The 12,257-nt window shown below is 30.9% G+C and overlaps 1 protein-coding gene across 1 annotated transcript; it reads left to right on the top strand.

Annotated features, from left to right (window-relative positions):
- The first annotated feature begins 1,408 nt into the window (after positions 1-1,408).
- On the top strand, positions 1,409-11,008 carry LOC125061036. The gene is made up of 8 exons (XM_047666177.1): positions 1,409-1,527; positions 4,464-4,589; positions 5,949-6,020; positions 6,280-6,360; positions 7,795-7,869; positions 8,382-8,453; positions 10,163-10,252; positions 10,929-11,008. Exons 1-8 carry the CDS (start codon positions 1,470-1,472, stop codon positions 11,006-11,008), a joined length of 654 nt encoding a protein of 217 aa, XP_047522133.1. The 5' UTR covers positions 1,409-1,469.
- The last annotated feature ends 1,249 nt before the right edge of the window (positions 11,009-12,257 follow it).

Here is a 12,257-nt window from a genome sequence, read left to right on the forward strand (position 1 = left end):
TTTAAAAAAAAAACAACGGCTCATCTGATATTATCTGATACTACCCATGGACACTGACATTACCAGAAGGCTCGCGGATCCGATGATCTTGTTACACCCTCCCTCGCGAGGGGTGTGTTTAGACCCGTTCGGGGCGTATGCCCCCTTCAGGTTGTGTGCTGGCTCACGACCTGCTAATACAGGCTGGTACGTGGGCGGGCATTATTCCTTGATGATGATGAGTAAGAGGGCTTGCAAGTGCGTTACCGGCCTTTAAATAAATTTTATTTGGACCACATTAGAACGAACACATTGACGTACATTTAAAAATATGAAAAGCAGTGTCGTCCCTACAACATGCAGCCGCGACCAGAAAACTTTTATTTCAGAATAATCAAACCAAGGATGGCCGAAAAATACTTAAAAAGATGGTCACTAAAAAACAGTCTTTGACTATACACAGATAACATTTAAAACTGTACAAGAACGTAAATTGAATTAAATTACTAGAAACAGTAACCAAATCTTGCCGTCATCACACATGGTTACCTCACGATTGTCGCCAGAATGTACTCCGATAAGAACAATATTAGGTACCACCAACCTATCGAGATTCACGAGTACAATAATTTTAGCCGCAATAAACTTTATCGATTCTCTTATTAAATTCTATATTATATCGCACAGAACACGATTCTGATAAAAAGTTGAAATGCAATGCTGTATCTTGTGTTACGGATAAATTGGAGGCGTTCTTTATTTAAAATATCGTAAGGTTTTTGTTCGTAATATATGTAATTTTTAAAAAAATTTTGCACTACCCTCAACAAAATTTATAATACTGTAGTATTTGTGGGTAGTACAATTTCAGTTACGTCGTCATTAATATGTTATTTTGTGTGTGTTGGGGACTTTTTGTGTTAGTTCTAATCCTTTCTTGGACTTTCTTTCTATGTGCGCATTTATCATTCGCTCGAACGGTGAAGGAAAACATCGTGAGGAAACCGGCTTACTTTAGACACAAACAGTCGACGGTGTGTCAGGCACGGGAGGCTGATTACCTACTTGCCTATTAGATTGACAAATGATCCTGAAACAGATATACAAATCTGAGGCTCAGACCTAAAATGTTGTAGCGCCACTCATTTATTTCTTTATTTATACTTAATACACAAAACTTTCTACCATTTATACTGTTCTTAGTTTGTCAGCGTCGTGGTGTATTGGTTAATAAAGCAAAAGTACAGCCTCGTTTCTACGTCTGAACTAAAACTTACATATATATATATGTGTAAATTATATGTATAAAATGTATGTAAATTATATAGACTTATCACATACATAATAATATTAATTTTATTTCAGGAAATACGGTCTTAGTTGCATGTTGTTAGTTAGTAAATAAAACAAAAACACCTATGCGTAGTGTGACATCAAAAAATTTAGACTTTTTGATTTCTCCAAACTTTTGTTTTAACTACAACACAGATATGAGAATTTATTTGCTGGCAATGTTTTGTGTCAACGCGCAGGTGTACAGTGCGCGAGGTAAGCAATGTGTGACCATTATGTCATTTGAGACAAAATGTGTTAATAAATTGAATAGACACTTATTTGATATCAATTATCAGTAATGTCTGTATAACTGTTGCAATATTTGTAGAAATAAATATTAATTCACATGGAAAGGAAAATATGGGTTTAATAAGGTTAGATTATTATCTAAGCCATCGTAAAAATAGTCGCAATTTTCTACTGTTTTATTTGACTTTTGATTTAATAATTTCTAGAACTTAATCAGTGAAAAGAAGAAATAGGGGACTAGTTTATTTTACTAACATATACTGTGTCATAGGCACTAAATTCACGCAAAAATGATGATTAAAATTTTAATATTTTTGTTAATAAATTTAAAAATAATATTCATTATTTTAAACACATACAATAAATAAATATAGAGCATTTACAATATATTAACCTACATAGCAATAATAATAAGTTTATCATTGTACATTCATAAATTTTTGATTTATGTCGTAATAAAAATAAACTAAAAAATTATAATATGTAATAACAAACAATTACACTAAAAATATAGCAGAGATAGAATACATAATATTTAGCTACAAAAAGGTCCAAACATTTGCAAAAGGGATCAAACAGGAAAAAAAATTCAACACATTTAACTATGTGTGTGTGAAGTATTCTCATGACGTCCGATTTTGCCCTATAAATATTCTTAATACTCCTTTTAACCATATTCCGCGATAGCTTAATTCTGTAAACTATTTGAGCAAAATTATAATTGGTTTACACGAGTGCTACACATTTGAACGTGTATTAAGAGTTTATTTATATAACTCGCCCTTTGAGTGTTGCACAGTAACTGTCACCGAGAGACTGCTGTAAAGCATTTAAAACATACATAATATTTTATTTAAATTCAATAGCCACGAATAACGATGGTCCCCCGATGAATTTGACTTTCTATGCGCATTTTATTTATTTATTTAGCTATTAAGCTTACGACATCACACACGGTACTAAATCTACCAATTATTTTACAAAATCTTACATCTAAAATGTGTGACAATTAAAGTAAACATAAGTTTCACAAAAAAAAATAGAAATTAAATATTAAAAGATACAATTAAAACATATACAATATAATACAAGCACACAATAAAATATAATAAAATTATAGAAATTTGTTGGCACTTAAAGCAAAAAAAAGAAGAAAAATCATCAGCAAAACAGCGAATTAGGTTCAAAAAAGGCACCCCTCAATGCTTTCTCTAAAACCGATTTTTTCATACGATGAAGGAAAACAAGGACCTTAGACCAAAAATCAACGGCGTGTTTCACAGTATACTTGCCTATTTATTTATTTCTATAACAACGTGTATACATAATGTTATACAAGAACGACGTCACAAATTTTACACACATACACATCAATTATATTAGTACATAAGCAAGTTAGCAATGGAAAAAATTAAACAAGCAACCACAATCGAAAAACAACCAAAATAATAACTAAAACTAAATATAAACCTCATTTAGAGCATAATACAGTTGGAAGATTTTTGTAAAATATATCAATATTTTCATCAATGTTAGTAATTAAGTTGTATGAGCAAGATAGCCTATTCACTGGTCCATTATAAGTAGCAGATAAGCGAGCCGTAGGTACGTATAGAACACGTTTAGTTCTATTAACACTAGGATTACAAAGAAGGGAAAATTTAGCAAGAAGGTTAGTATGAGTTAATAAAGATCACGAATTAGTTAGAAGTGGAAACGTCAGTGGTTATCTTATAAATTGTATGTAAACAATATGTGTAGCAGCATTTCATATACTATACGCGCGGCATATGTGCAATAGATTTTCTATCAAAACCGCATTGAAAGCCGTATTTATTTCTACTTTCAATTTCACTCGAAATGCATAATGCATGTCGCGATAAATGCTCTCATTTTAAATCAAGTTTCAGTTGAATTAACGACGTCAAAATCGCCGTTATCAACTCCAGATATTCCGCTGATTAAATTGTTTTATAGCAAATAATTACTTTAAACATTTTAATTGAACGATAAAAGTACTAGTTTAAATGTCAAGTTTTGAAATAGTGTTTGTGTGCGTTTTTATTTGCACTTATTTGCATGATAGAGATTTTATTACCCTCATATAAGCTTAATGATTTAATTATATCTATGCCAATTAACATTAAGTATGTTGCAGTATTTTTACCTGGGTTTAAGGAAGTGTTGTGTGTCTAATGTAATATTTCTCATGTCATAAAATCATTTGAAAAAAATAAAAGATTTTCCTGTCGGTTTCAAGAGATAAAAGCTATTTAACTGAGATTCTAATTATCGAATGAAATGCATTGGCATAACAGTGTAACGAAAAATTTGTTAAAGTTATTTTTTTTGATCCATGTTAAGCTGGTGAAGCTTGTGTTATGGGTACTAGGCAACGGATATACATACATATTATAGATAGATAGACATATAAATACATATTTAAACACCCAAGACCTAAGCACAACACCAAATGTTCATCACATCGATGTTTGTCTCAGCCGGGGATCGAACCCGGGACCCATGGATTCGCAGTCAGGGGTACTAACCACTAGACCAATGAGCCGTTAAACCTGTTAAATAAGTTACCTCAACATCCACAACTGAGCGCATTGTAAGGCAGTTTTTGCCCCGCACTACCACTATGAACCAGCTGTCTACTGAAGTATTTCCGAACCAATTCGACTTAAGGTCCTTCAAGAAAAGAGAGCGTACCAATTGTTAAAATGCCTGCAACACACTCGCGAGCCCTGTGGCATTGAGAGTGTCCATGGGCGACGGGGCGGTATCACTTAACATCAGGTGAACCTCCTGCCCATTTGCCCCTTGTTCTAAAAGACTTTTTACATTAATAAACATAAATCGATAATATCGTTTATAAACACATTGGAAAATTGCAGTTCTAATATTGGACTCGAAAGAACAAGTCATCGACACTCCAATGTATGATGAAAACATAATTCTTGCCGATAGCCTGAATAAAAATGGAAATAATATTGGTGATTTAATGGAGATTATTAACGAAGGTATTTATATCAAGAACTTGCTTACTCTCCGTAACTAAAGTTAGAATTTAGTCGATTATTTATCTAAATAGCTTCATAAAAAAAGGGTGAGTGTACTTATGTACGCGCGTAAGAAGTTATACTTCTTTGGCATTATTAAAAATAGTGTTTGATTACATGCAAATAATTAATTACAATTAAATAATCAAAGACTGGAAAAGGAGTCATTATAGTCAATAAAGTTCAGTTTACATTGGAAAAATGAAAGAAATAAATATTTATTATTATTCTCTTACATTAAGTGTAACATAAATTCTATTATTATTCGAATGTTGTTTATAAATTATGTCCAATGCCGTAGCATCTTCCGTGGGCAACTTCATTCTGTTAATTTTGTGTCACAGTGCGCGCGCATCATAAAATTTCACTCTCATCAATTTTTCATAACGCGCCTAAAGAAGTATAACTTCGAAAACGGTTTGAGTTTGGAAACTTATCATGACACTGTTCACAGGTGTCTTGTTAGAAGAATTAAACAAGGCAACAGAAGATGAATCAAGAGTGGTAAAGTTTAAAATCAAGCTGCCATTTTAATAAATAAGATTAAGAGAGATCTATATTTCTTAATGTAATAAATGTGTTTTAATTAATTGAGGTATTTTAATTTTACGTAATAAAAATTGGTCAGTTCTATTTTTCATCGTAATTAACAATATAAGAATGTTATAATTATTTTAATAAAAACAAGATTATGTATAACTGTATAAGCGAAGGCTGTATATTTTGCTCACTCGGGCTTTCTTTAATTTTATAAGCATGGCGATTTCCTAAATAGCTAAAGACAGACGAAGGCACTCTCTTCAAAGTTACATTGCATTCATTCAATACGTAGCAATTAACATTTCATTATTTCGCTTATATTCTATTGTTGTACGCGACTGGTAAATAAAGAGTAAAAATAAAATATGTATGTATATATATTCCTATGACCCAGGAACCGTATAACAACATTTCTTATTACAACAAAACCTAAGTTAACTCTTTGTAAAACAATTTTAAATTTTATAGTAAAAAACGTATTTATTTTTATTGCCAATTCGATGCAATGTGTGCATTCTTATATTGTTTAACTTATATTATTTTATTTAAAAAATGTGTTTGTGTGTACCGCTTTCGTAAGTAAATTTTATTTTTTGTGAACTTGTGTACTAATGGAACTTGTGATCAAACCTAATGATCTAATAACTTTTTGATAGCGCGATCCTGGCTTTCTGCTATAGCCTTGTCTTCGCAAATTTTTTAATGAAAATGTTTTTGGTGACATACAATTACTCTAAAGTAATAAATTGTTAAATGATATAAATATCAATCAAATTTCAGAAAATATTCCGATAACCAACGAAATCGGGGGAGTTTTGGAGAGCTATTTAAAACCAATAAGCAAACTTTCTGGTAGTATACTATTATTAGTAAAAAAGCATTTTTATAAGAAAAGTATCACTGACGGTATTTTCTTTCCTACAATCGAGTACTTATTGTGTGTAAAGACCTTGCCCATTGGTTAAAAATCGTTGTATGCGCTTATTCATTTCTCGATAACACATAGCTTTTAACTATAACACTATTTAATTTGGAAATAAATATTATTATTAACGTATCACACTAACTAATAGGATTATTAAATAACCTTGATAAAGTCTTAAAATTTCAGAATTATTTCCTAATCAACAAGTAGAAGTACAATTGGAAATTGATGGCCCAAATTATGTACCAAAGCAGTATCTACGACGAAGTAAGTGTAAAATAATAATAGGTGAGAAATTAGCCGGATTTTGTTTTTGTTTTAAAAGATTTTTGATGTGTTGCTAGAATATACAAGTCTATTCTCACCCGCTTTAATTCGATCATAGGTAGCCTATAGACATCCTTCATTAGTGGACTTCAGTATTTGACATACCAGAAATTACTCGTACAATTCAAACGAATTCCTGAGAGTAGGTACCTGTTAGAGCGTTCTAATAAATAGCAAAATTCTTCAGCATAATATTAGTACAGATTTATGAAGTCTTAACTAACAAATTCAACGCTTATTAGAAGAGAAGCACCTTAAGCCTGATTTAAAATCAATTTTCCTCAAATCAAACTTTATTATACCCTGTAAATGTACTGTGACAACACTGCAATAACTTGATAATAATGTACCTGATATTATTATTCAGATACTAGAGGGCGTTCGAACATTCGTATTGAAAATCGATATGCAATTTAAATCGCCCCTCTTAAATTGACTTTAAATTGATATTAAACATACCGGAACACTATGTTCTGGTACGGAATTTACAAGATGGCGCTGGAGAGTTAAGTCTTTGCATAACATAAAACGCCCGCATGTGTATTCTTGGGTTAAACTCAAACACTACCAAAGAAAATGACTAAGGAATTTTTTGTATAATTCCTTATTAACAGTAGTTACAAGAAATATTTAATTTCAGTTTTCTTTTATATTTATTTAGTACTTAATTGACTTATGTTTAAATTTTTGTATATTTTTTTAACAATGTTTTGGTTTTGGCAAGAATATGTGTAGCTGTAGACCTATAAATCATTAAAATATGATCAACCTGAAATATTTTTGCCTGAATACACAACGGGCGGTGTAGTTAAATATTAATTATTATAAATTTTGAAAAGACAGAATTCTCGTTGCTTCTGTAAATAATAAAGGGCAACTTCTTTAACTTTTCAAGAAAAGCACACGGTTATAGATTCATTGTAATTTTACTCAGAGCCCCTTCAATGTGAATTAGTTGGTGAAAATATGGAATAGTTTTACTATTAGTTTATGCAACAATTAAAAGAGATTTTAATAATTTATGGAATGTCATTGAAGGCATATTAACCAGAATTTAGTATGTGTTTGTATAGTACTGTAGTTGTCTACTATGTTTTTTTCTAAACTACATGTTAGTACACACATATATACATATTTATGTTTATAATCCAGTGGCGTCAACTTGTATTTGTTTTTTTGACCTATTTTTTTTTACACTTATCAGCCTCCAAGGCATAAGGCACCTTGTGTGATCAATTTTTGGACTTTTTTGACATTGCCATAAATTATAATATTATCATAATGTGCACATCTTCAAACGTCTAACCTAAAGGCTGAGAGACATACTTTAGTAGACCAATAATGTATTATATCATAGAGTGGTCTTTTTTAAAGGTGAGACCAGTGTGTTGCCTCCGAGCTCTTCAATTATAACCACTCCTACCCAGCTAGAAACTTCAACGAATTCAGGTAATATTCTAAATATAACTTTGATTTGTATTAATATATATAGATTTATAACTTAAATGTAAGAAATGTTTTTGCAATCACATAAATTTTAAAATAACTCAAACTCAAAATATCTTTATTCATATAGGTAAACAAGTACACTTATGAACGGCAAAAAAGAAGTTAAATTAATTGTAAATTTACATTTACAATTTCGTTACTCAAGTTTGCATTTTTGATTTAATGTAATTTTAATGATACAAAAACAATGTGTAAAATATTTCGTGTCGGCAACGGCAGGGTAGGAAAACACATATTAAAGCGTTGTTTCGCAATTACTCGAAAACGGCATAAGTTAGATAAAATTCAAATTAAAGTGTAGTTGTACATTTTACATAAAAAGTACTATATCTTTTCTCCGGTTAAAATTATATAGCTGCAATTAGTTTAATAAGTTTTTATTTACACATTTATTTTAATCGACTTTATTATGTATTATTGAAGATTTATGAATAATTTATTTTTACTTTTAGCGGTCAAAGATAGACCCGTGTATATGAGCGATTTAAAGAAAGTTTTTGATGACTTTGAAAAGAAGCATACAAGTAAGTTTTTATATATAATGAAACTAATTTTAATATTTGAACGGTAATTTTAACTACTGTTGAAAAGCTTGTAGTTCCTTTATGGTTTAAGCTGTTATGACGAAACAAATGGGTGTAGGCATTTATAATTGAAATACTATAAACCATATATCATAAACCATAGAAGATCGATACGCATCCTTCATTTCATGCAAATCTTTAATCTATACATTTGTGATTATTCTGATAAATATTGATGCAATTCAAGTACAAAATTATTTTTACGGAAATTAATGAGGATATATCTCTATCTAGTATTAAATAAGACTTAAAATTATTTGAACACTGTTTTTTGTAGATTCTTTTTACTAATGGTAGATGATAGTATAGGGATGAGCCCTGATACAACTTTTGGAGTAGATAAATAATTATTTTTCATGTGGCCTTTTTTAATTATTGTCCCATTCAATGATTACAGGTTTTTTTTATTTTTTTTTATGGCTCTGGCACGATGTGTGCATTAGCCAGCGTCAAGTATCGGATTTTTTATAATTCGTGCTTGTCTTTAGAAATTCGACCGTGTCCTCCATGTACGGTTTAGGCACTCGCCCGGTACCGCACAACCCTCCCAAAGGCCGAGAACAAATTTAAATTAAATTAAAACTTGCCCTCGAACCGGGAAACGAACCCGGTACCCCTCACCTAGCTGCCACTTAATAAGACCGCTAGGCTATGAGGCCCCTCTACATAGGTTTTAATAGCAAACATATTAATTGTTCAAATAAATTATTTCTTTAAAAGGCCTTCATCACTTGCGTAATATCTACTTAATTTTTAAAACTTTCCTACAGAAATTAATTACAATGTCTCAATAACTCTAATTAAAATTGTATTGCTTAATTATCAGTAATACTTTATTGATTTTTGTACACTCTTTTCTTGAAGTTTAAGTGGTTCGGAAATGCTTGAGTGGCTAGCTGGTTCCACATAGTGTACCACCACACCACAGCAAAAATACTTATATGTACGCGCGTAAGAAGTTATACTTCTTTGGCATTATTAAAAATAGTTTTTGATTGCATGCAAATAATTAATTGCAATTAAATAATCAAAGACTGGAAAAGGAGTCATTATAGTCATTAAAGTTCAGTTTACATTTGAAAAATTAAATAAATAAGTATTTATTATAATTCTCTTACATTAAGTGTAACATAAATTCTATTATTATTCGAATGTTGTTTTTAAATAATGTCCAATGCCGAAGCATCTTCCGTGGGCAACTTCATTCTGTTAATTTTGTGTCACGGTGCGCGCGCATCGTTAAATTTCACTCTCATCAATTTTTTATAACGCGCCTAAAGAAGTATAACTTCAAAAAACATTCAGTTCCCGAACGACGGACGTTGAGGTGATACGTGTGGATATTCGTATTCTGCCTCGACGGCCGATGATTAAACTCAGCTGCAGGTATTAATCACATCTCTGAACTCTCTCCTTGGCAAATGCGGTAGAAGATGCAGAGAGATCCGCCATCTCTACGCAACGCCAAAGGATGGAGCCGCTCGAAGAGTCGTCGACGACTAATGTTATAGAATATATATGAAAGACATTTATCGAATTATTTATAACATTCGTTAAGGGCTTAGTAATATTTAAATTTATTTTATTTTTGTCTATAATAATTATCACCTAGATTGTGAAACAAATAATGAAAATAACACTATTTACAGAGTTTCATGATGACATCAAGCAGGTGCCTTTTGTTAACATCAAACAGACGGTGGGGAATCTAAATGATTTATTGGGGTTATTAAGAAAAGGTAAAACATCTTACATCTCAAGGTTATCTGTAAAAAAATGTAAAAGAGAGTGTGTTTAATGAACCACGGGGCAGTTATTTATTAATAGTTAAGTTATTTATTAATATAGAGTCAATAACTAACTACAATTACTTATATTAATATAATTTTGCACCTAACTTACTTTACTTACTAAAACTAGCATTGAACACAAATACTCAGGATTGTTTTTCATATGCTATATGAATAAAGCTAGAATTTGTAGAGACTACTGTACCAATTTGAAATAGTGTTTCGTTGGGTATCGCACTCTTCTATGATGAAAGCTTCCTAAAAAGACAAATCACGAAATATGTTTCACTATCCAAATTAATGATGCCTATAATCAATATTGGTGGTTGCATGTGCACTTGCACAATGGCATTTGAATATCCTGTGATACTCGAGGAACAATGTTTGTCTTAGCACATATTCTCTAAAGTATCGATGCTTTTTTGTTTACTAATTGATTATTTGAATTTGATTTACATAGATATTAAGATTATTAGTATATACTAGAAACTAGTATAGTAGAAAGACTTATAATGTCTGTTCAGGTCGCATTGAGAGTTTACGGAATTTCAAAGAAACCGTATTCATTTATGATACTTTAATATAATTTACTTAGTAATTGGTATAATAATAACTTTGTTTCTAGGTGTCCAAGTGGAAAAGGGTATTGGAAAACCAACGGGCGAAAATATGAGCTGGTTTCAAATAAAAATACCAAGAAATTAACACATATAATGTTACTTAAACTGTTAATAGAAATAAAGACAAATGAATACTAAATATAACTTTTTAAACGCTTTAATCATATCTGCGGTCATTACTTCAGACCCGGATTAGAATTCGTTACCTGGAGTCGAACACGCTAAACGAAATGCTATACGAAAGTTCATTTAGAAGTCTGTTTTTTTTTAGATATTAATTAAATAAAACATTATTATTCTACAGTATTTAGTACTTAATTGACGTTGGGTCGGTCCGCTAGTATAACATACCTGTGTCAAGAAATAGTTAAATTTTTCTAAAATTCTTCCGCATAGCTAGCAAGGACATTGCAGAACAACATTATACAATAAACATCTATTATTATAGTTCGGTATTTTTATAGTGTTTCGTATGAATAGTTTTTCAATGTTAATTGAAAGGAACGGAATTATTGGGGTTTCAAGGATCAAAAATCTTTAATCAATATATTACAAAAAATATATATAAACAAATATATTTACGAAAGTTATGAAAATTTAAATGATAATAAATAATGTATGTACAAATTTATAATATCCTAGTTAGTGTTTTTTTTTAATTTCTTGTACATCATAGAAAATGAAGAAGAGACGCCTCAGACGTCTGTATGTTTCGTGACGTGTTTTTTTAAATATAAAACCTAGATCAGACTTCAGCAGCTAACACACGCCTTCGACTTTTTCAAGTAAGACATGCCGCTTTCACCAATGCCTTGCGAGCGAGGTTCGAATCTACGACCTCGAGGGTGACAGTCGCTCGCTGCCACTAAGCCAAAATTGCTTACTTATCATAATAATTTGTTATATTCATTAGCATTCTGTCACAGAATAATCGCAATCCCCTTTTTTAGGTAAAGTTCGCTTTTTTCTGTCAAATTTTAAATGTAGTCTAATGAGCGTTTTGTTATAATTGTGTTGTATATGATATTTAATGTCATTAAATCAATCCGATTTTCGTTCACACAAATTCACACATTCATTTATATATACTCGGATATTATTGTTTAGTCTGTAAACCGTTTTATTAATAAATAATGTTATAATTAAGGCTTTAGGGATTCAAATGACTATAATTAGACAATTCAATTTGGAGAAGTCATAAAATGTGGGCGAATAAAACACGGCAAAAAGAAAATTGTTTGGATTAATTGCTGTTTTTCTACCTACTAAGCATATGCAAATGGCTGTAAAAAGTGAACTGGGTTAAACGGGTAATCGGAGGTAATCAGCAAACA

This window comes from Pieris napi, chromosome 22 (genome assembly GCF_905475465.1).
Source record: "Pieris napi chromosome 22, ilPieNapi1.2, whole genome shotgun sequence".
Classification (NCBI taxonomy): Eukaryota; Metazoa; Arthropoda; class Insecta; order Lepidoptera; family Pieridae; genus Pieris; species Pieris napi.